Source organism: Phoenix dactylifera, chromosome 15, assembly GCF_051530095.1.
Source record: "Phoenix dactylifera cultivar Ajwa chromosome 15, Ajwa_hap1_PhDact_Kaust_v1.1, whole genome shotgun sequence".
Classification (NCBI taxonomy): domain Eukaryota; kingdom Viridiplantae; phylum Streptophyta; class Magnoliopsida; order Arecales; family Arecaceae; genus Phoenix; species Phoenix dactylifera.
This window is the reverse complement of record NC_143204.1, coordinates 21,795,287-21,819,372: the sequence shown is the minus strand read 5'-3', so window position 1 is coordinate 21,819,372 and position 24,086 is coordinate 21,795,287. Positions and strand designations below refer to the sequence as shown.

The window sequence follows — 24,086 nt, the reverse complement described above, 5'->3', positions numbered from 1 at the left end:
TTTTGAGAATGACGAGGTTGTTTAGCTTATGGCTCCTAGTGTGAAGTATCTTATTGCTAGTGGGAGGATGATTGCTATTGGTAGTGGAGACTTGGTGTTTAGCAAAGTCGGGAAACAAAAGGATCAATATTTGAAAGATCTAGATTAGCAGCCTTTGATTTAGGCTTCGCTCTTTCTAATGATTAAGTTTATCATTAAGTGGATGCTTCCATAGCAAGGTAAGATGCAAAAGCAACAGATGTCCCTTTCTGAATTTTAGCTATGCTACAGAGCTGTCGAGCTTGTTTGGACTTTCGTCCATTCTCAAAATTCTTATGAGTTTCTTTCTGGATAAGGGCTCCATATGTTTTCCTTTGCAATAGCATATGGTGTGCTGCTCTGTCACTATCTTGTGAAACCTTAAGGAAGAGAAAAATTATTGATTCTTATGGCTGATTGAAGGTTCTTTTGAAGCCTTTGGGATGAGATGGAATATTGGGTATCTAAATAGGACGGAAAACATTGTTTGAAGGTTTCCATTGTCACTATGGCTAGACTGTTCTAATCTTCTAAAAGAGCATGATCTCTTAATTATATTGTGATATTGATGCATCATTATGTTTTCTCTTTAAGGTGATTTAATTTTTTTCTACTCTGCCAAAAGTATACAAGTGGGAAGTCTCTCTATCTATAGTCCATTGGAAAATCAATTATAGTAGATGAATTATAGTCGTAAATGATCATTTTTCTATAAATACGATGTTATACCTGTATTTCTTGGTCAGTCCTTGTGTTAGGAGCACACATGATCATATCCTGTCTTTTTGCAGCTCTTCCTATATGTTGTTGAACTCCTACAATGTCGCAATTGACATGTAACTAGCGGAATGACACCTAAATAAAGGCCTGATAGATTTCGTGAATGGTAAAAGTAGAGGTAATAATAAAAGCATCTGTAGGAGGTGCTGATTGGGTCAGACTTAATAGCTTAATGTGCGGTGCTTCAGCCCAAACTCTCAAACTTTACAACTGTGATATTCTTCCTGTGTTGGATTCTCCAACTAGTATGAAGTATATTCTCCTAGTGTGGTCATATTTTAGGTAGCTGAGCTTATCAAGCCAGCTGTAAACATAGCTTCTTCTCCCTCACAGCACAGACCGTTGCCATCAGAATCTCACTGCAGTGTTCTAATCAGAGTTCTTAGACTGTTTCCATGTACATCTGACAGCACATAGCCAGCCAGCCAGGTCATGTTAAAGGATGGGTTATGGATACCTAAGTCTTCTAATATCTTGTTAGGCTCAGCCAAGGGATTGAATCTTCTAGACCAAGTTTATCTTGTCCTGAACCATTTTTCCTTGAAATATGAGGAGTCAAGCAGACGCTGATAACTTGGTGAAAAAGTGATACAGCCCATCATGAGAATACCACTTCTACATTCAATACCATTGCACAAATGCGAAATCATGCTCACATAATATTGGAAGTTTTCGGCACAGCATCCATGCAATTGCAATGATATATGTGGAAATTCTTTAAGTGGGGCATATTGTTTGTTCCTTTCTTGATTCCTTGGGCCACATTCTCACCTCCTTTGCATGCTTTTGCATTTGGATGATCGACTTTGATGAGCTCTTTAATAATTATTGATGGGCACCTTTGCCAAATGACTTATGACAGCCTCACCTACTGCCTACTGACCTTGGGTCTATCAGCATCATCCAGAATCTGCTTTTCTTGTTTCAGAATATATAAAAGCAAGAAAGCATTCCCAAGTACAGCAGCTGCTTAAAAAGAAAAGGTACCTCAATTGCTCTCACCTCTCCTACTCTTGGAAATTTGAATGCTTTGTATGTACATGTAGACACCTTTCTTTGCTGTGCTGGAGGTAAACTACAACGACAGTGTTGGAAAAAGAGAACAAAGCAGTGGTATATACTTGACTCATATGTTTTTCCCGCAATGCTCTGACATGGAGATAGATTTGAATATGGATGATGGTTGTGGGAATACTGCTCACCATTACAACATTTTAGATATGGGTTATTTTATTAACTGATAAAATGAGCAGATAATGAAGGTATGCAGAATGCTTACAAAAAATAAAAAACATTCTGTCTGAGAGACATGAATTTATGCTCCATGCACAATTTTCTTTTTTTTTTTCTTGATGGAAATATGCTCCATGCACAATATGACCTTGTAAACCGCAGTTTGACTTACCAAAGGAAGGCTAGGGGCATTCCGGATGCAGCAGTAAAAGATAAAACCAAGTTCGCACTGTAATGGATGTGTGCATTTTGCTTTCACTCTGAAACTACGTACTGAATTTGCAAAATGAAGGGGCATTTTTTTTGGAGGAGATGACATGAAGGGCTAGAACTGGTGCTGTTCAATGGTGGATGCTTTATCAGATTCTTTTATTATTGGTTTCACTTTGTGCTGTTCCACCGACACAAGGTTATATTACTAAAACAACCTCTACTTGCTTCAATACTTTATTAGCGTCTAAACTTTGTAGCTTTGAATGATTAACAGACAATGAGAATGTTTGGTAATGATATGGCAGCACCTCAAAGATCAATCATCAAATTCTGATTCGGGAAAGCACTTTTAACATTCCGCATCTCAAGAAATGCAAGTAATCTGCTTGGCTTTTCGAATTTGTTAACGGACTCAACTCATCCATGCCTTCTAGGTTAAACAATAGCCTACAACAATAAAAACTACAATTCCCCCTGAAATATACTTGCTCATGCTAACAGAAGTACAGCCAGAAACATTTTGGTACAAAATTGCCCTTTGCAAGAGCTGGCATTCATATTACAAAGAGATGGAAATAAAGACCCAAATGAAGCGTCCAAAATGCCCACTGAATAATTAGTGGAGCATCTTTTTTCTTGAAAAAATTAGTATGGAGTCGTAATTCCAAGGCTGCAGAGTAGCATGATGCCCAGATTCAGAATGGGAAAATGGCATCGGTGCAATATCTGTAAGGGTTTTGTTTCTGTATTCCAGAGTCTGAAGCGTACAGCATGGATTTGGCTCCCACACTGAAGTATTCCAGGTATCCATTCTTACTGCCAGACAGATGTGAGAATTTGTGCCAATAAGAGGTCCTGCTTTTCTTGGATTGTAAATCTGGGTACTACCACTAATTGCTTCCAGGAATTATAATATAAAGCATGTGAAGTCACCATCTGGATACAGTGAGTGTGCTGCATTTGAACTGCTTTCCAAACAGGCCTGGCTTAAAAAGATTGATTCCAATGAGGATGTCATCTTGCTTCTTTTGTAATCTTGTTATCATTATTGCCCTTTGGAGTATTTTATTTATATTGAGCTTTTTCTGCATGCACTAAATACAATCGGTTCTGAGATCTAGATTAGATTCTTTGGTTTTCCTATCAGCAGAAGAGCCAAATACAATCTTCCACTTCTATCAAAAAAATATATTGTTGCCTTCTGAAATGAGAAATTTCCTTCTGGACAATCAGTTAAATTTTCTGAGGTATTTAGGATTGAAACACATGATAAAGATCAGTCAATTATATTTGCCGGTTAAAGCTACATGCTGTGGGTGAAAGTTGTAGCCTCATTATTCAATATGGTGGGGGCTTTCTAGTGTGGGAGAGAATCCAGAAAAGAGGAGAGAGATGTAGGAAAACAGCAAAACAACATTACCTGCTCTTTTCTTTTTTCTATTCTTTTGAGACCCATAGTTGAGCCATTTCACTTTTTTCTGTTTACTGCACTAAAGATTCTCTCCCTTTCAAGTCAAAGAGGTGGAAAAAACAAAGAGAAAAAAAAAATGAAAGAAAGATGACATGGAGTGGAGAAAAGATGAACCACAGCTCATGCATATATTCTTCCACAAGGCCCACTCATGTATTCATAAGGCTGAGTGAAGCACAGAGACAGCAGGAAAGCATCTCCTGCAATAGATAGCCTATAGGTAACGACCCAGGTCCCATACCTGACTCCAAGGGTGTTAAATACCTTGTTCAGGTTCTCATGCCTTCAGTTCTTGATGGGTTCGCAGGAAATGCCCAACCATGGCGACGATCGAGGATTGGTCCTCTCTGTTGATGCGAAGCCACGGCTTAAATGGACACAGCAGCTTCACCGGCGCTTCGTTGATGCAGTCTCTCAGCTTGGCGGAGCGGACAGTAATTAGCAGTCTCTTTCTTGTTGCATTAGAATCGTTAATTTGTTCTCGTGCTGAAGTTCTGCTTTCTCTCATCCAATTACAGAAGCAACACCAAAATCATTGATGCGAGCAATGGGAGTTCCCGGGCTTACTCTTTACCATCTGAAGAGTCATCTTCAGGCATCCTCTCTCCCTAACAAGTGTTAAGACCTTTAAAATCTTGTTAAAAGGAGAAACTTTCCGAAGTTTGGATACTAAATCCAGTCCTATATTTGCAGAAATATAGGCTAGCAAAGAATCGAGATACAAACACACCAGGTGACAATAAACAGAAAGGTGAGATGTTATGTTTGTGTAGTGTTTGATCTCACAGATTTTCTTGCTGCACTACAAATGGTCTTCTGCAGCAGATTGCAAGGCAACTAGTACCACGACCATGGAGAACGAAGCTGCCCATATCGATCAGGAGAAAACTCCAGCTCAGTTCGACGAGTATGATGAATGACATCACAACTGGTTTCTTTTCTCGATATATGCTCGCAGTACTGGCGGCTGCTTATGCAACAAAAATTCTCTCCTTTCAGGACCATGGTGCAGATGCAAATCGAGGTGCAGAGGAAGTTGCAGGAACAAATTGAGGTGAGCTCAGATGATACTCTCATTAAACCGAAGTTTTTTCTAATGGAGGAATGTCGAACGATTCCTTCCAGGTGCAGAGACACTTGCAGCTCCGTATAGAAGCGCAAGGAAAGTACCTGCGGTCGGTTCTGAGAAAGGCCCAGGAAACACTCGCTGGTTATACTTCGAATTCATTGGGAGTGGAGGCCGCCAAGGCCGAACTCTCGGAGCTGGTCTCTGCGGTGGAGACGGAGTGCTTGAGTTCTTCCTTCTCGCAAGGTAGCTTGATTCCCAAACGAGCTGAACATGCTGACTGCTCCACGGACAGCTGCTTAACTTCATCTTTAGAGAGACAGGACGCAAAGGTTCGAAAGCAACGTAGACTGGAGCACAGCTCCTCTCTCGACAACTGGAGCGAAGGGTCCGACGAGATCAATCCTAATGGCACGAAAGCGGTGGAGACTCGAGCGAACGACATGCTCGGTAAGGAGAAGGGAAGCTGCAGTAGCATCATCTATGGGGAAGCCAGCGTCGAACAGCCCACAAGTGGGAAGCAGGAAACCAGTAGTTTTGGGGTCCCGCGAGGGCTCGATCTAAACAGATAGTTAGGCAGTAAAAAGCTGGGAGCGAGCAATGCCATTTCCCTTGGGAGGCATTTGAGGCACTTTGGGTGAGAATTTTCCCTTCGAGGACCGCAGCGCCTGAGAGTCGAGCTGCCATCAGTTGCTGCTCTGCTATTTGTTTGCTATTGTCGATGTGTTTGTGTATGCTGCCCCAAACCAAAGCAGATCCTTGTAAAGCTTGGTCCTCCATTATAGTTGGTATATACTGTATCTTTATTTATATACAGTGGTTGAAGGTGGGGAGCAGGGAGATGACACATGGCATTTGAATAAATTTTGCGTTTGGTACGCCTGAGGTCAACATGCTAAGGTGGTTCCAGGGGAACCTGGACCCTACTCACAAGCTTGTTCTGGCTGCCAACTGGCCTTTGCTCAGCCAGTGGGCACCACTTTACCCACCAGTGGCACTGGGGAGAGCTTCTTAGATTCAGAATAGTGGCTCCTACCATTATTTTGCAGAGGAAACAAAAATAGGCAAATGTTTCTTTCTTTTTCTTTCTTGTTTTCTTTTGGCAGAGTATTCTGACCGTACCTGCCAACAAAACTGGAAGTAGGACCTCTACCATGCTGAGAGAGTTCCTCTCACCTACTCTAATTGGCATCGGGGCAAATCATATCAACATATTCTATGCTTAAAATATTTTATGTTGGCTATACATTGGGTAGGAAAAGGGAGAGCTCACTCCTCCTTACTGTTTGGCAACCTAATACATCAGAGTAAATAATTTTATTAAGCTCAGGATGAATCTGATGCAACTTCGAAAGTACATCTCGCTAACCAGTCCGCAACTTGATCACCTTCTTGGTAGACATACCACAAACATATAGAATTCAAAGAATAACGACTCCAAATATTGAATTAACAAGTACAATAACTTTTAGAAGTAGCTTCAGGCTTTCTCATTCAATAGACCATCTTCGTTGAATCTCCTTCTATCCAAATGTCTTTAGCATTTGGAAGTTTAACAGCAACTGAAATGCCATCCCAACCTAGGGGAACAGAGCGCTTAAATAAACTAAAACCTGCAGCAAGTACACTAATTCCTCTGTAATTACAAATAATATGACCAATGCCCGCCCTGTCCTTTTTGGTTCCCCCATCAAAATCAATTGTCAAGAAACCTTGCTGCAGGGGACGCCAAGAGACAATAACCTAGCTATGATGGCTGAGGTCAGCCATGGGTCCCAAGGGAGCAATCAATTAATTCTTGAGAAATAGATCTTGTTATAGGAGTAAGAGCCAATGAGGATAATTTAGTAACATCTGAAATAGCATGTTGGGCAATAGAAATTGTACAAAAAAAAAAACCATGTGTACCATTATAAAGAAATGCCAAGTGCTTAGCCAACTCTACCTATTTCTCCACCGATGGGTGCAGAATAGAATAGCATGGCTAATTTCCTTATGTTGGGCAATACACCTACAGTAATCCAAACACACATTCACTGCTTGAAAAACCAAGTGGCTACAAGTAATCTGTTCCATAGCAACTTTTAAGAACAACTGCAGTTTTAGGATTTAATTTGGCATCCCAACACCAAGTAGAATCCAAACCAACTGATGCTGCAGGTGATAACGAATGATAAATGTCCATAACCATGAAAGAAGAATGGTGAGAGGAGCCGCAACAAAGCCTATAAGACCGATTAGAATGGGAGGTGGAGATAGAAATGATCATATGCATCATATCAGCAGAAAAATTGATGCAACAAAGACAAGATTCAGGCTCTTGAGGGAGTCAAAAGGTCTGCAACCTTGAAATCATCTTGCAATGTTCCAAGGAGTTGAAGGTGTATGGCGTCTAGTCTAAAAGAATTGCGGAAAGCCGAGGATGATTAAGAAGAGAAATAATTGAGCCCTTGCCTACTGCCAATTGAAAGCCATAGACCCATTGGAGACAGAACCCGCTTTCTCCACTCAAATAAGATTAGGTAAAACTGGTCTAATCTGTTTGCTAGAATTTTGGCAATAAGTTCATGCAACGCGGAGCATAGAAGGCTTGGTGGGGTTGGCAAACCTTTGGAAGAAGCACAATTAGAGTGGATTTCATGAAGGCATGTGACCACCATCAAAGAAATGTAGAATGACACCATGCTTAATAAGTGGCCAAAGATGTTTATAGCAATTGGAATTTAAAACCATATAATGCACAGGCTCCATGCAATCGGCGAACAACGCATGGCTGTGATCATCAAATGAGATACCAAGTTCGACCGTAAATTATCAAGGATTAAAACTCTTGGAGTTCATATCCATTGATATTAGCATGCCAATCATCAAATATGCAAATATATATGAATCGATAAACGTTCGCTGAAGGAATGTTAGGTTAAACCGCAATCCCTTTTTCTAGGATTGAATGAACTGGTCTAGGATTGGATTCAATTGCATTTCATTATCGTCCCATGATTCACTAGTGGTTATTATGATCACCAATTACTTTAAATGATAATTATATCTGTTTTGATTTATCTACTTCTCTCGACCATAAATATGAAAGATAAAAGTATATGCTAACCATCCTCGCTTGCTTCATATATCATCATTATCATCATCTGTCTCCACGAACAAAAGGAGAAAAACCCCTTTACAAAAAAATCTAAAATAAAGAAAAAGAAAAGAAAAGAAAAGAAAAGGGCAAAACTCAGACTCCATCAATCTGCCTCCATATCAACAGCATCGCCCGCTTCGACCTGATGCCGATCTCTGCTCTCCCCACGCCTGAAACTGATCGTAACCCATACCTCCCTCCTCCTCCTCCTGTCTCCGTTCGCCTCCCCCTCTTCTCCGCCGCCGCCGCCGCCGCCGCCTTTCTTCGAGCCTCCCTCCTCCTCCGCCGGCATCCGGAACCGGCACACGGGGCACGACCCGTGCATCCCCAGCCACTTCTCGATGCACAGCCCATGAAACCTATGCCGGCACGGCATCTCCTTCACCACCACCGCCTCAGCTCCCGCGAGCTCGTCCAGGCACACCGGGCACTCCTCCTCCTCCTGCCCGACCTCCACCGTCTTCATCGCCTCGATCGACGCCCTCGACGCCGGCGGCGAGCCGCCGTCCTCCCTCCCAGAGAGGAGCTCCGCCACCAGCTCCGGGTTCCCCTGGAGCACCACCATCCCCTGCGTCAGCGGGTTCACCAGCACGATCCGGTCCGCCGCCCCCTCCGGCGGCGCCGGCCCCCGGTCCCGGGGCGGCGGCGGGCGCATCACGCCGACGACGATCGGGTGGAATCTCGGCCTCCCCCCGCCCCCCGCCGCCTCCGCCTCCGCCTCCCTCACCCGCTGCTCCGCGTTCCCCACCTCGCTCTCCGACTCCGCCGCCATCTCACTTCGACAAAGAGAGATAAGAGAGGGGTAGATATTTCGGAATTAAGATTAGAGTGGTATAGAAATTGGAATGGTCAGGGACGAGGGAGGCTTCGCGGTTTTAAAGGAGGCGACGATGGAACTCATTGGATTGTTGTGGAAGCTTTTTTTTCTTTTTTTTTTGGTACAATTGTAGAAGTTTTTTAACCGCCCATCCCAAGCCTAAGTTTATGCTACATATGGTAATATAACTATTCTTATTTTATTATATTTTTTTGATAAAATCAACTTTATTAAATCAATTTAGTAAAAATATATCTTTATAAATTAGCAAATAAAATATATAAAAATCAAAAAAATATTATCCGTATGATATTATTGCTATTTTATATATTATTTTATGTAATCTATGCATACCGACCTAAGAGTGGCGTTAGATCCGACGAATCTTCTAGTGTTATCTTCGAAGCTCTGGAATATATTTTAGTTTAATTGTATTAAATCTGGTCTTGGCATATATATGTCTTAGTTTAGTTGTAGTGCATGAATAAATAAAAAAAGAGACAGCAACAGTTATCCCGGCATGCGACGTTTTCTGCGGGCGGAGGAGATATTTATCTGTTGCCTGGCTGGGATTGGCGTGAGGTGGACGTGGCCAATAGTTTGCCTGTGTCGCTTTCCTTTAGGTAAGGAGCACTGTCGGTGATGATACCGCACCCTTGTGGGTTTTTGGTTTTTTTTTTTTTTTTCCGCCTTCCCACCTTTGGAATTAATGCATATCAAACTCCTATTTTAAAAATATCTAATACTGCTTGCTCAAGAGAAAATCTAATTAGGGGTGTTATATAGAATCTTAATCTGATTCATAATCGACCCAAAATATAGGATTTTGATTGTAAAATTAGACCTGAAATTTTGTTCAACTAGCTTTGAGTATAAGTACTTCCATACCCGGAAACTTGAAAACCCGTCTTAATATGCACATATATGTATGTACATTCTACCAAAAGTAAATATATAAATACATAAATACATATTTTTGCTGAATAAATGCAGTCCTATATATAATATTTTTGTATTTTTGTATTATTGCTATCTTTCTCACTTCACAATTTTGTGATAGTAGGGATTGTTGCATGGTGAAATAGTTAAGGCTTGGTTTGATAAATGCAATGTTATGGATTTGAGTCCTGTGGAGATCATTTTGTATCAAAAAAAAAAATCAAAAGTCAATTTATCCCAGATAAATAAGTCTATTAGAAATCCAAAAAATTGAAGATAGCATGTGGGGGCATCATAACTCAATATTAGAGTTTTTATTATATTTGACCTCAGGCTTGGATATAACAAAAGTCTTTCAAGTTTAGGTATGGATGTGGCCAACCTGACCAAGACCCTACATGCTAATATCTAATTCTAACCCAAATCTCAAATTTTATCCAAGACATTTTTCCCCACTTTTTTGTATGTTTGATAAGGCAAGCATGCCATTCTTCTCAAATTTCATATCAATAGATAATAAAAGCAAAGCAAGTACCCAAGATGTAATTTCTAATAAACTTGAATGCTATTAGATTGGATGAGGTTAGGGGGAGCTACCTTAGCTTGCTTCTAAGAATCGTCTCGATCTAAAGTAGATGCGGGACAAATTCCTCAACAGGAAGGTGGGTTAGTACCAACTCAAGTTGTTTGAGGCTCTGATCCTTCACTCCAAATCCAACCCAATTTTAAAACAAATATAATATTTAGAAACCCAATTTCAATCCGCATGAAAAAATATATATATATAAACCAAATCAACTAATCCAACTTACGTGTTAAGTTAGGTTAAGTCCATGCAGTCCAAATTGCATTCTCGTCCCCAGTTTTTTTTTTTTTAAAAAAAAAATTTATGGAAATGGGAGGCTGAAAACTGCAACCCACGCTATATTGACGTTGTAGCTGAAGTCCACAATCCACATAACCATCTCAATCATACATTTGGTGACTCAATACTTGTAAACTGCTCCCGCTTCGTCCTCTTCGTCTCCTTCCTTCCATGTTTATTCGGAATTTAGAACTGTGGGCGGACGAGTTTGTCTGTGAGTTTTGGCTTATCAGGCTGGCCAGCTACTGAGGTTGCCACGATACCAACTCACGTATGCAGTGATATCATCTTCAACAAGGAATAGTGGCTGTCTTCTCTCTGCAGTTGTTGTATCACTAGAACTCGATGGAGACTAAAGACTACCCTTGGATATGTTGCCTGGAAAAGACTAGACTTATACTATGAAAAAGATATAATCCTATTGCATCATGTTAGTAGAATAAATTTATATGATTAAAAGGAAAAAAATATTCGCTTCAATTTTTTTTTTATTACTATAATCTGATTTTTGTGATGAAATCATGAAATTTGATACATATTAAATACACTTTATTTGTTTAAATATACATCCAATCAAATATATAAAAAAAACTCGGAATAAATCCTATTCTTTTAGTAGTGCCCGGATAAGTTTTATTATCCTCTTAATTTATTCTGCAGTTGAATGCAGCTCAAACTGACCTGCCATTTAATTGATTTAACTTTTTTTTAAAAAACAAAAAAAAATTAAAAAAATGGAGTAAGTTATGATGCACGACATTATGAAGGGAAAATCAAAATGTTGCCATCAGAGTACAAACACAACAAATAATCTCTCACATAGATATTAACAAACACATCAAGTTCAATGGCAACCATTTGATACTCAGCGACCAGATTTCTCCACTATTGAGTACATGTAACATTCATCCTATGTTTTTTTAGGGCCCATTCTTTGATGGGTACCATAGAAAAGTTTGTCTTTTTCTAAATAAATAAATTATTTTTTTATAAATATATAATATATAAAACAAAAAATATTATAAAAAATATGGATTAATTTTAGCAACTTATTTGAAAAAGTAATAATGCAAAAGAATGGAGATAATAAAATCCGAAGCCACTTTGTAATGCATAAAAAAATGAATAAATTGTTTTCTATCTATATATTGTCTGAAAAATATTTATCCAGAAAAATTGGTCCCAAACTTACACTCTAGCTTGTAATAATAGTTCAACGAATTGATTAGCTCCATGCACTATTGAGCTTTGTTGGAGATTAATGGTATTTTTGCATCTTTCTCGAAGCAGTTGCAAACATGAAACAATGCATCAACCACCACAGCCAGAATAGCTTAATCATTTAAACTAATGGATCAAATTCAAGTTTTACCCCAAAAGAAATTTTTAAAAAAACATCCTAATAAAGAAAATCGAGTTTTAAATCGCTGCTCTCCACAACGTGTCGTTGACAATCTTGTACATCCAAACTTCTGATGCCCTCATCACGGCTATCTTCTATTCAAGAAGAGAGTGCACCCACACCCTAGGTTCTCTTCAATCCTGGTATCTCCAATTAAAAGGCCCGTATGGCTAAAGCCTGCGGCGTATATTGGACCTGATTTCGATACTATTTTTTACAAACTCATAGTCTAAAAGCTTTAAGCTATTAGAAGGAAAATCTGTTTAAACTAATAACCCTACATGGCATTTCTCTTATTAGTCACGACTCTGACATAGCGCTATCAGCACTTCATTTATTGTGGCAACTGTGACTACTTTGATGATAATTTGTTGGTACTTGGTAGGGATGGTTAGGAAAGGAACTCATGATTGTTTCTGAAGAAAAAGATACCTATCGTCTTGGTGCTTTCAAAGTCCTTATCATTTATTTTTTTTTACCAAAAGAAAAAGGCCTTATCAAATTTTCGGTTATGGTCCAATCTCTGTTCTGACAAACGGATGACGGGCCATGATACTCGAATCATGAAGATCGAGCCATATTGAAATTTAAGGATAACTCCTTGCTTCCACTCATCTACTTATCTTCCTTCTAGATCTGCTGTTCCTTATTTTTTTATATATAAATAACGTAGGGGAAAGGTTTTCCTTCATCTACTTCACACAAACACACACACACACAAAAAAAAAACTGTCACTACTTTGCTCTAGGGTTTAAGCCCTAGATACATGAACTAAGGTCAATGTATAACGTGCTGCAAAGATGGATGCCGGTTAATAACTTATTTGAAGCAACTAGCAACATACATGATTATATCTTTTCAGCTGCGGATATTCATTCTTCCACAACACAAAGTTGTAGAAAATTCCAAATACTAATGCATGGGTTTGATGGATGTAGATTGGTTTTTCATCAGCCAACTATACATCTTAGAACACCACCAATTCAACATTGTATTGGGAATGGCAATGAAATATTATCACGCAGATGAGAGTGTAGTGTGACATTTTATGCATAGCGAGCGGCGAGACATGGTTTAGAGTTAGAACTTTGGCATTGTATATACTCTGTCAAACCTTTTCTAAAGGTTTCTGAAGAATACTCTATCAGACCTGATCTCTTAGCCACCCAAAACCAAAAACCTGAGGTCTAAGAATTTTCAAGCAAATTGCATTTTGACGTGGGACTAAGTTCGGTCCGACCCAATTGAGCTGCTTCAAGTCTTTGGTTTGAAGCAGGACCGAGTTTTGGGTTCAAATTCAGGCAGGCATATAGATTCCACCAAATCGAACCTGACCAAATCAAACTCAAATGGATTACAAGATTAATGAGCTGACCCGAATCAGGCCTGGCCCAATATGACAAGGCCCAATAGTGACCCAATAAGTCCTGAACCAGCCTGCATAGCTTCCTTCCTATTAATCTGGAAGTTCTTCTCAGATACAAGGAAATGATTCAGTTCTAGAGCCAAAGATCGTAGTTCTCGAACGAGCAATCGAAAAGATTCTGGAGCATTTTGAGCTTCATGTGCTTTCGGCTACAGATGGGTTTTAGAGCCCAAATCCGAGCCCGGGTCTAGTTTCTTCATCTCGTTTCTTGGCAGATCTGGTTCGCATTGGACACACAAATAACCCAACCCAGCTAATGACGTTTCTTGATATGGATCCAAAATATGTTTATTGATGTGACTATTTTTTTTTTCTTCATAATCTGTGTAGGAGAAGCAAGCAAAGAGCAGTACGAGAGGTCCGTATGCTTGTCCTAAATCTTGATGTTAATAGGTGCCCCATCCTAAATCCTATGCTTTTCCAATCTAAATGAACCATGTAAAAGAGCTGAATGATTGGAATAGTATGAGAGGTCTCCAAAGTAGAGGAAGCAAAGAGTAGTAACTCTATATAACGTATTTTGTCGATCATGTGCACTATTTGTTCTCAAAGCAGCTAAAGAGAAGGAGAGATCTCTACTAGCTCTAGCTAGCAGTTTGGCAATCACAAAATCTATTATACTTAAAAATGAAAGCATCCTTTATTTATTTAATTATTTATTTATCGATTATGTATTTATTTATTGTGCTTGAGAATATGAAAAAATGAAAAAATATTTGCATTTCCGTTCATCAGAGAGTCGCACGCAGATGCTTGGAAGCAGAAAAGAAGTGCATACATTTCACTAGTCTTAAGCATGCATTTGTCCTGTTAGGTCAAATAAATAACCGATTGTAAGTTTTAATTTTAAACCACAACAAATATAAACAAATGAACAAGATAATCCTGCCACCTTGTCAATTAAGAAGATGTGAAAAGAATTCGTTTTCTTCATGGTTAAGATTCAGCAGAGGTTCAAATGGTGGTATTATACATTCATTTTTCTCAGGAAAAAGTATTAAAAGTTGCTTGCTGAAAACAAAAGGCAAAAATGGTAACATTTGGACAATTATTGTGATGAACATTTTATTTCATTGTTTGTTAGCTGGGCATAAAAGTCCCAACATAACCGATACTCACAATGAAGAATGTGATGGATTGTGGATAGATGTAAAAGAAGTAGTTGTCCTTCCCATAGGCAAAGTCATAGCATGCACATATGAAAAGGTATACTGCCATTCCAAGCTCTGGGAGAAGAATCCTGATAAAAAGCAATTGCTAAATATAACTCATGTTCGATCATATAAAGAGCCAACAAATTAAGCTCAATAGCAAAATATGGATTAATATATTTATCTAATAACCTTGGAATGTTTAAATCGTATCATTGTTTTTAAAGCGAGTATAGAAAATCCTTGGAATTTGTTGAGCCATTAGTTACATCACTTAATTACATAGGTATGCACATGTAAATAGAGCTAGAAGTGGGCCGGGCCAGTATGAGGCCTATTTTGCCGGTCCGGCTTCGGGTCGGGCCATAGGCTCCAAAAATAGATCCCAGAGGGATTATGGGCCGGGTTCCATCTATGGTTGGCCCGGCCTAGGATCTCTCTCCTCTCCCTCCCACCCGATCTCTTTCTCTCTCCTCTCCACTCTCTCCCCACTCCTCTCTCCTACTCAATCTCTCCCCTTCCTCCTTCGGGGCGGCTCAATCGGGCTTGCGGCTCAATTGGGCTTCAGGCTGAACCTGAGTTCAGGCTTGATCTAAAGTTTTTGGAAAAAAAAAAATCGGATCTCAACCCAACCCAAAGCCACAAAAAAAAATTTGGGCCAGGCTCAGGCTGCATAGAAACCAGACCAAGCCCGGCCCAATTCTAGCCCTACAAGTCAATCTGTAATAGATATAAATAAATAAATAAATAAATATTTTCATTAACTAATATATAGATATAATTAAATCTGAATGTCAATGCAAGGGTACCAGAACTACCTTTTGGATGTCGTCGTTCCAGATTTTTGGCCAAGTTCTTTGCCGTTACTTGCCTTTACAGCATTTCCTAGTTTCTGAGTCACAACCCATTCATTTACTTTTCCTATGTCCAGTAGACCAGTCAGAACAGCTTTCGTTCGATGCATGGACATAACATTCTCAAAGAAGATCCAGAAGGGTAATAGATGGAATGAGCTGCAACCAAAGAGACAAAACTGTAAAGAAGAAAATAGAATATTGGGCAGTAGCAAATTTTCTCCAGAGTTCTTTAACATTTTGATATAAGTTAATTCGAGGTATTGATGTAGTCACAGACCTTGGAGTTCCGACTGAGTTCAGAAGAGTAATTGTTGTGGGGATGTAAACCACTCCCCACGATGATATTTTGACCTCCGGAATAAAAACTGATGTTGGTATGACCACACAGTAAAATGTGAAGGTAACAATATGGGATATAATCCTTCGAACAATAAAAAAGCTATACATCAAATGTATTTTCCTCCATAGTGATATTTTCTGCAACATTTTGAAAAAAGAACGAAAAAAAGAGACAATATTTTAGAACTAATCGCACGAACATGAGCGCGCACAGAGTTAAAGATTACAAATACTAACCTTTGTCCTTCGTATCTCTCCTGCAGTCTTTCTAAATAAATTAGATGGACCACAAGCCCATCGATATTGTTGATTACGATAAGCCTTGAATGTACTAGGCAATTCACTTTTAACCTGAAATATTTTTTTTCTAAGGATTACATTTAAAAGGAGATAGATGGAAACTCAATTCAGCAATTTTCAATTTATTAAGGCATTATTCTCTTTTATTCTTTTTGAGGCAATATCAAGGTATTATTTTCATGCATCACAGATAATTGTTTGTCATGGTCCCTAACTGGAATCTGTCATAGGATGACAGACATCAATTTTTTCATTGCTTTGTGCTAGTATCTTAATATGAAGGATTATACTTCCAAAGAAATCACTCAAGAATATCTAGATTGGTACTGAACAAATCATTCATGTTTGCACGAATTTACACTGGTTCATAATGCTTGAACTATTTTATCCTCACAAATATGTTGTATGTGGAATCAAAAGATGTTTTCATAATTATATTTGCCATTGTTAGAGCAGTTTTCAGACGCTGGACTCATACTAGCATACTGAAATATAATATATATATATATATATATTGATCAAACTGAAGATAAACTTCTTAAAGGCATCATCTAAAACAAAGTACATGCAAGCAAGATTACAACAATTGGGCCCATGTAACTATTGTCATCATCCAAGATTGAACTGAGAACCTCTCCCCACAAGCTAAGTGCTGTTGGTGCCCATGTAACTATAGCCAAACTTTACACAAGAATGTTCAAGAATAACTATGCTTGTAAGTAAGAAATTTTATGATATCCAATCAGCCGAGAAAATGCAGTGGAATTCTGATTGAGGTTATGATGCTAATACAAAAGGAACAAATATAATACCAAAAGCTCATAAAAATGTTGCATGATAAATGATCAAGTGGAGGCTGCCAGACCTTCACCTAATTGTGGTCAGCCTGTTCTGCTGATTATTTCATTTCACCGGACAGATATGTTTAGGGGAATAGAACCAAGATATAATACATGCTTACTGTTAAAAAATAATAATAAGTAGGAAGACAACTGAAATAAATAGATATTTCGGAAGTGGTTGAAATTTTATGCAAAGAGTGACATTCCATACAAATCCTTCTGTTTCCTCTAAACATGAAATACTTTTACTCCAGATCTTTGTGGATTAATATCAAAGACTGTCCAAAATAATATATACGATAAATTTAATCAATTGTTCTGTCAAGATTGACCAGCTTTTCAGAGTAATTTATATTTCAAATCACATAGCATCATGGTCTGCTGAATTCTGAAAAAGATCAAGCATCCATATGCACAACAATGAAATCAATACCTTGATGTTGCCTGCAAAAATGAATTTCCAACCACAAAGAGTTGCTCGAACTGCTAAGTCCATATCCTCCACTGTTGTTCGATCTTTCCATCCTCCAGCTTCTTCAAGAGCTGATATTCTCCAAACACCAGCAGTTCCTTTTATCCAAAAACAAAAAATGGAGAGCATAGATAGTGTTTCCTGACCATGAAAATCCTCCATTTTGAATTTGTTTATTTAGTTTCCATCTAATAAATGAAATATTGCAAATTGGCTATATTCAGCAGTTGACCGCTCCTTCAATTGTTAGAAGGTTCTAGGTTTGAAAATTAACAGGTGTTTCATTTAGGTAAACCCAATTTGGCAGTGCTCCCATATTTATTCTCAAAAAGAAAAAAGAAAAATTATAAAGAAACATCAGTTTTACATATGTTAGAGATTGATTATTTTTCAATTCACCTTCTTCATTCAAACCAGTCGATATTTGAAAACTTTAACCTACACTCATGTTAATTAACTAATTGGGTAGAGCTTTTTCCTTTTACATTTTAGACCGCTAAATATCTCTTATAGCCCCATATACATCAAAATCTTAGTTTTCTTATCTTCTGTTAGTATTATGCTTGCACCCAATGAAAAAAATACGTTATAGGCAATTTTAGAATAGGTGTCATTTTTAATGCTGTTGTTGAGGTAATTTTGAGTCAGCAAGCATTGACATATGTTCCTGATGTTGTTATCAAGATTCAAATTTTTATTCATTTTATGTATTGTCAGACTCTTAGTGACTGAATTGGACTTGGAGAATACAATGTACTCTAATTTCATTAGACGAATCTACTTTTCAAGAATGGTAACCATTAGATGTCCAAAAAGATCAAACTAAGTTGTCCACTCATAAATTAAAGCTTATTTATTCTCTTTCTATCACACAGTTTGAGATCATCGATCTAATTTAATCAATAATCACAAGAAAATAGAGGAAAATTGTTATTTCAGTATAAATGTGAGATGCATGCCACAGATTCTCCTTTGCTACATATAGTAGTACATTACAAACATTTCAAATCAGAGATTTTAGAAAATACAGATGATTGCTTACCGTTGAAACCAAAGAAGGAGTACATGGTTGAACCAGATTCTTGTTCAACTTTAAAATGGTAATCCATTGACATCTCTTGTATCCTTGTCATCATACATTCATTGGCATTCACTACAAAATCATAAAACTCATCTCAAGAAAAAGAAAAAACGGCAACAGTAGAATCTTAAAGAATGAACTCCAGAAAAAATGAAACATATTTAGTTTATTCATCTGTAACTCTAAGCAGAAAGCCTTATCTGATGAGTATGAGCTCAGTTTAAAGTTTCACCTTGAAAATTTGAATAATCAACTCCTTACAACTTTATGTGAATGGTCATTAAACTAGAAAGCTACAACTATGTGTTCTTTACTTTCTTCCCTGTATTCCTCGATGAGGTTACTCATTATCTTAATGAATGCTTATTAGGCACTTTGTGCCTACTCCTACTCCTTCCTCAAAAAAAAAAATAAGGTCAAATAGATGGCAATATCTTATTTACAAAAATGTAGCAATTGAAAAGTTGTTCTTCTACAATATTCTGCATGCATTACATAGACCTTATAAACATGTGAAATGACAGCACTGAGAGAAAAATTGAAGATAGAAAACGACAAGAGAATATAGATGAAAAGAAATATAGAAGTTTTCCAAATTGTTAAGAACAAGCCATTTCTAGCCCTAGCGAATGACATTGTACTGATACCTTGCAAACTGAATAATTTGAACCACCAACAGGAAGGCTTCAGCAACAGTTTCAGCATAACTCTACAACAGGCATTGTCAGATAGATATATAATATATTACCTATTATTGTTAACATTAACAATTTTGAAATTATTATTAGTCAAACAAGTAACATAACAAGTTATAATTCATTGTTGTGACTGTGGGTAGATCTTGGATACTTATACAAGATCAAAAAACTCAAATAATATGTTCCGGCTAGCCATTTTGGGTGAGATCTTATGTTGTTACAAATGGTATCAGAGCAGACCCAACCCATAACCTATGTGGACTAGAGGACACTGCAACACGGATCCAATAGGGCTGACTACGAGCTGATCGTAGTGTTTGTAATTAGATTTAAATGGATTTGAATCCTTAGCCTGACGAGGATGTCAAAGCTTAAACGGGAGAAGTATGTCAGGACCTGTGCTGGCGTATGTTTAGTCCCACATTGATTATTCACTGGATAAATTTTGGGTACTTATACAGGATTAAGAAACTCAAATAATACTTTCTGGCTAGCCATTTTGGGTGAGGTCCTGGGTAGTTACAGTGACTAAGTTTGAACAGAAAGTTGATAAACTAATCCAATATCGAAGTTTGCATTTAACATTGAATGCACTTTGTTTGTATATATAATTTAATGTTTCGACAAAAATTAAAAATTCATCAAATCTTCTTGTAGTACAAGGCAATTTACTTTTATAAGCTTTCAAAATGTTACTCCAATAAATAATGAGAAAAAAATAAGTTGAGCATAACTATTCCCTCACCAAATTTCCATCGAACTTGTACCAAAGCTACTTGTGGATTGTGAATGAGAAAAGGAATAGTTTGCAACAAAAAATCAGCTTCAGGTTGAAAATCTGCGTCAAAAATTACAACATAATCACAATGATGTACGTAGCTGCGCGTCAACCCTTCCTTTAGAGCACCTGCTTTATATCCATGTCTATTGTCCCTTATCTCATATTTAATGTTAATTCCTTTGCTTTCCCATTTCTTGCACTCTTGCTCCACCAAGTCCTGTTGTTCAAAAATAGAACACAAAAAATTTAAACGGCTATCAAAACTCCTAAAGGTACCAACAGAGGAAAATCCACACTATAAAATTTGTGTTTGTGTGTGTGTGTGAGAGAGAGAGAGATCGAAATAATTTAATAAGATATAAGCTGCTGCTGCTTAGATTTCACATGAAAATCACATTAGTAAACTAAGTAAAGACTAACAACTAATATTTTCATGAAAGACTAGCAATTAATTTTCATGTTTCTTTACCCAGTAAGTGAGTCATATATGAATCCAAGATTGCAAACTATGAGTCATAAATCATAGGAGAGCAGGAATTCAGTTTTGGTTAGGTTGGAGCTTGCGTAGATGAAGGCTGTCAAACAAAGTGAGCAGCTTGAGCTCGGCTGGAGCTCAGCTAGAAAAAATCTTGAATAAAAAGCTAAATAAATCAAGTTTGAACCAGTAAAACAAGCTTGAAGTTAATTTCAAACCAATCGAGCTTGGTTGAATTGCACCCCTGGTCTAGACCCATATCACAATAGAGAACTTGAAACTTCAAACTATTTGCAACCAAAGCATGACTTACTTGCTATATTTAAGATCTAGAAGGAAAAAACCAAACTGTTCAAACAGATGAAGTCACCTTTGAATTTGCTTTGGGCAAGTTTAACTTAGCCCTGGTGAGGTTTGAATCAAGTTTTATCGATTTTAACCATCAAGAATTAGCCCACATATCTCGAACAACTCTTTGTATGAGATTCCTAACTAGCATACATGCTAGTGCATGCGATATTTTGATTTTGAATCATGGACAGTAAAGATTAGACACTAGATGATTAGCATCTATCTTGATCATGATAAGCTTATAAGTTGACTGATGCTCTCCTTTTTTCCTAAATTACATGCACAAGCACACGCCTTGAAACTGGCAGGCATGCTCGATTTGTCAGCTTACGTGCCATCAACAAAATAAAGAAATTTTTTTCATGAAAAAGTAGGAGCATATTTATGATAAGCTAAGATGCAATTTTCCGAAGATGATGCGTTCTTTTCTTTTCTTTTCTTCTCTTTTTCAACAGGTTGTCTAGGCTTGCAAAAAGAGAGAGAGATATAAAGTATGTGCATTAGTAACAACATGAGTATCTTTATCATAAGCTAGGGGCAAACCATGGAAGATAAAGAGAGAGGCATGACTTCCCAATGAGTGGAGTTGGAAAATATGGAGGCACTCGACCATGATCCTTATACAGTAATATAGATAGGTTAGTTTCGAAGCGTTTCATATTGCGCTTTCAGATGGAGGCCAGTTGTAACAGTATATGGATACAAGTATATATGTTGTATCCATATTCTGGGCAGGTAACTGAGCAAAAAAGAAGGATCTGAAGCTGGTATATCATGTACAGGCCTCAATTATCATCATGGGTGCATCCCTTCGCCTGTTGCATGAGGCCAATGCCCAGCTTAAAGCAAGGCAATCCAGACAAGATAAAGGGAAGACCCACCTCATTGACAGCCTTAACCCTGACACATTGGTCAAGCCATAAATTGTGCTAGGAAATTAGCAACATGAAAGCAGAGCATTATCCACATGCTACCATCTTTTAGTAAAAGATGCCCTTCAATTTATTCAGTCAAGTGGGTGGGCTCGACCCAGGAAAAGGACATCTCCACCCACGCCTTAGAAATCCAGCATTCAAATACTGACATATCATGTGAGTGTTTGTCATATACCAAAAAGCTCATAGTAAAGAACAGAAGTGAAATTAACTACTTGGGGTTCATAAAAATCACCAATTACCTTGATCTCGGAGTCGGTTGAATCATCGAGCACCTGGACTATGATTCGATCGGATGGCCACGAGAGGCTGCAGACTGCTCCAATGGAGAGCTTGTACACCTGAAAAACAATGCATCGAATTCCCCAGCACAGAGAATGAGCAGAGAAGGGGAAGAAAGAAGAGAGAAATTCTTGGCTGACCTGCCTCTCATTGTACATGGGAATTTGAACAAGCACCATGGGATAGGCCACGCTGCCCATCTCCAAGTCGTCCCGACCCATGGGCACCCACTTGTACCGCCTCTCCGGCCGCCACCGGAAGACTTTGGCGAAGAGGCTGGCGGCGCCCATCGACAACTTCTCCGTGATCAGCATCGCCGACATGATCAAGCACAGCGCCTCGGCGAGCTTCAGCACCGGCGCCACCGCACCAGCTCTTATCTGCGCCCATATTACCAAAACTTGCTGCCAGGAAAAGCCCGGCGACGTCTCCAAAGAAGAGCACAGCGCGGCGAGCAAGCCGAGAGCTTGAGAAACCCATGCAGGGAGAAGAGAATGATATGCATTGGCGTCTACAAATCATGCAGCGAGAAAACCATAAGAGGAAAAGAAATTAAAGGGAGAGAGGAGGAGGAAAAGGAGGAAAAGATATCGAAAACAGGGGGGACCTGATGCTGATGGCAATGGAGGGGACGCCATCCCTTCGACGAGCTTGACTTGCCGGTGTTCCACCTACTTCATCTCTCCCTTGCCTGCTTTTTGTGTTATTTATGTTAATCTTTGAGGGCCAGAGGGAATGCACCTTTGGGGCTGAGGTCCTTGTGGCTCTGTTTGCTCGCTGGGACCGGAGCACGGCTGACACTCTTCAGAGGCAACCATCATTCGTCATCTAGTGGACAAAGATCTAAGTGCACACAAGGCCAATGGGGCTCCCAAGCCTGAACGCTTTTCAATCTCAGTTGCAAAGAACCAAGAAAAAAAGGCCCCTCAACAAGAGCTGGGGGGCCTGCATGCGTTTTGTGGCCACGGATAAATATTAAAGGCATGGACTCACCGCCCGGGACGTCCAGCTGGATACTCTATCACCCTGCCATCATTGTTGTCCCAAAATATCGAGACAGGACAGGGCAGGACGCTAGCTTATCCCGTTCTGACGTAGTATTAGTAATAAGCCGTTTGAAAGAGCTTTAGGCCTTCTAAAAATATTTTTAAATAAAATAAAAATATTAAATAAAAATTTTGGAAAGCTATTTTATTTTTTTTTTAGAAAGGTAAAAATATTTTTTACGGTTTTCCAAAAAAGCAATCTTAAATCTAGTCGGAAAGCTATTTTTTTACCGAAATATCTATAATAAAATATAACAATTATACAAAATATCCCTTTAATAATTGTTTAACCAATTTTATCATCTAGTTAGAAAATTTATTATATCATGAAAAATTAATTTACGTTAATAATTATATTATTTTATATCTTTATTATTGTATTATACTATAAATATAATATTATACTATATAATAATACATTGATATGTTATATTAAATTATTATGCTATAGTATACAATATCATATTACTATATTATAATTATATTATATATTTATGTATTAATACATATTATATTTTATTATGCTCTGTTGTATAATACTATGTAATATTCTTTATGGCTATTTTTTCATACTAAAATTGATTTCTCAATTTTTTTTACCAAACACATATTAAAGTTTTACAGCACTTTAGAAATGTAGTTACCAAATAATAAATAGCCTTTTATAAAAGCTTTAATTTTAAAAGTTGTATTACCAACGGCTCTTCCAAATATAGCCTTGGTTTCATATGTTTTTCTGCCCCTCAAACACCACTCATTAGATGAGAAGAATAAGGAGCTGGTGGAGCCCTTGGTTTCGCACATGGATTTCCGGCACTTACGCCATGCGATATCTTAATGGGGACCCATGTAAAGATAGATCTAATTGAAAGGGGGAGTGAATATGCCAAGTCCCATATAAATTCTCACCAACATAATTAATTCGGTCTACTGTCCACTCTGTACCCGGTTCAGGCTTGTTCACATTATTGACTGGGTGTAACACCAGTGCCTCTTCCTCTTCTTCTTAAGTGTTGTCATGGTAGGAGACACATCAACTGTAAGTGACACTAGTATCTTCAATCCCTTTTTAGAGTCAATCTGTTTATCTCTTAGTCCAATGA

At 38.2% G+C, this 24,086-nt stretch overlaps 3 protein-coding genes across 12 annotated transcripts; 1 reads left to right on the top strand and 2 right to left on the bottom strand.

Annotated features, from left to right (window-relative positions):
* Positions 1–1,665: 1,665 nt before the first annotated feature.
* LOC103716390 (myb-related protein 2-like) lies at positions 1,666–5,659 on the top strand. Of its 8 annotated transcripts, none has more exons than XM_088712027.1 (7): positions 1,666–3,935; positions 4,023–4,149; positions 4,234–4,310; positions 4,409–4,466; positions 4,541–4,622; positions 4,715–4,769; positions 4,841–5,659. In XM_088712027.1, exons 2-7 carry the CDS (start codon positions 4,026–4,028, stop codon positions 5,351–5,353), a joined length of 909 nt encoding a protein of 302 aa, XP_088568153.1. In that variant the 5' UTR covers positions 1,666–3,935; positions 4,023–4,025; the 3' UTR covers positions 5,354–5,659. The 8 variants fall into 8 exon arrangements, with proteins under 8 accessions (XP_088568153.1, XP_008802581.3, XP_088568152.1 ...); XM_008804359.5 differs by having other exon boundaries at positions 3,296–3,928; positions 4,538–4,622; XM_088712026.2 differs by having other exon boundaries at positions 3,297–3,935; positions 4,538–4,622.
* Positions 5,660–7,866: 2,207 nt separating this feature from the next.
* LOC103716391 (uncharacterized) lies at positions 7,867–8,910 on the bottom strand. Its single transcript, XM_008804365.6, has one exon. The coding sequence runs from the start codon at positions 8,693–8,695 to the stop codon at positions 8,027–8,029; it is 669 nt and encodes a 222-aa protein (XP_008802587.2). The 5' UTR covers positions 8,696–8,910; the 3' UTR covers positions 7,867–8,026.
* Positions 8,911–10,446: 1,536 nt separating this feature from the next.
* LOC103716392 (glucomannan 4-beta-mannosyltransferase 1-like) lies at positions 10,447–22,874 on the bottom strand. 3 transcript variants are annotated; one of them, XM_088712023.1, is made up of 11 exons: positions 22,545–22,874; positions 22,078–22,448; positions 21,898–21,996; positions 19,859–20,111; positions 18,377–18,487; positions 17,296–17,432; positions 15,958–16,071; positions 15,659–15,858; positions 15,343–15,537; positions 14,493–14,613; positions 10,447–10,922 (listed from the first exon to the last, which is right to left on the bottom strand). In XM_088712023.1, the coding sequence occupies exons 1-11, from the start codon at positions 22,573–22,575 to the stop codon at positions 10,812–10,814; spliced, it is 1,743 nt and encodes a 580-aa protein (XP_088568149.1). In that variant the 5' UTR covers positions 22,576–22,874; the 3' UTR covers positions 10,447–10,811. The 3 variants fall into 3 exon arrangements, with proteins under 3 accessions (XP_088568149.1, XP_008802588.3, XP_088568151.1); XM_008804366.4 differs by lacking the exon at positions 10,447–10,922 and having other exon boundaries at positions 14,283–14,613; XM_088712025.2 differs by lacking the exons at positions 10,447–10,922; positions 14,493–14,613 and adding an exon at positions 14,660–15,244.
* Positions 22,875–24,086: the final 1,212 nt, after the last annotated feature.

What these genes read in the sequence shown, in the direction of transcription:
- LOC103716390 (XM_017845022.4), top strand. Translation starts at nt 4,011, where the DNA reads ATGGGTTCGCAGGAAATGCCCAACCATGGCGACGATCGAGGATTGGTC. An exon ending in TCAGCTTGGCGGAGCGGACA is followed by an intron (nt 4,150 to 4,233) that starts GTAATTAGCAGT and finishes ATCCAATTACAG; the next exon opens with AAGCAACACCAAAATCATTG. An exon ending in ACTCCAGCTCAGTTCGACGA is followed by an intron (nt 4,623 to 4,714) that starts GTATGATGAATG and finishes CTCTCCTTTCAG; the next exon opens with GACCATGGTGCAGATGCAAA.
- LOC103716391 (XM_008804365.6), bottom strand. Translation starts at nt 8,695, where the DNA reads ATGGCGGCGGAGTCGGAGAGCGAGGTGGGGAACGCGGAGCAGCGGGTG.
- LOC103716392 (XM_088712023.1), bottom strand. Translation starts at nt 22,575, where the DNA reads ATGGCGTCCCCTCCATTGCCATCAGCATCAG. An exon ending in TTTTTGCAGGCAACATCAAG is followed by an intron (nt 16,072 to 17,295) that starts GTATTGATTTCA and finishes AAAATATTTCAG; the next exon opens with GTTAAAAGTGAATTGCCTAG. An exon ending in GAGAGATACGAAGGACAAAG is followed by an intron (nt 15,859 to 15,957) that starts GTTAGTATTTGT and finishes AAAATGTTGCAG; the next exon opens with AAAATATCACTATGGAGGAA.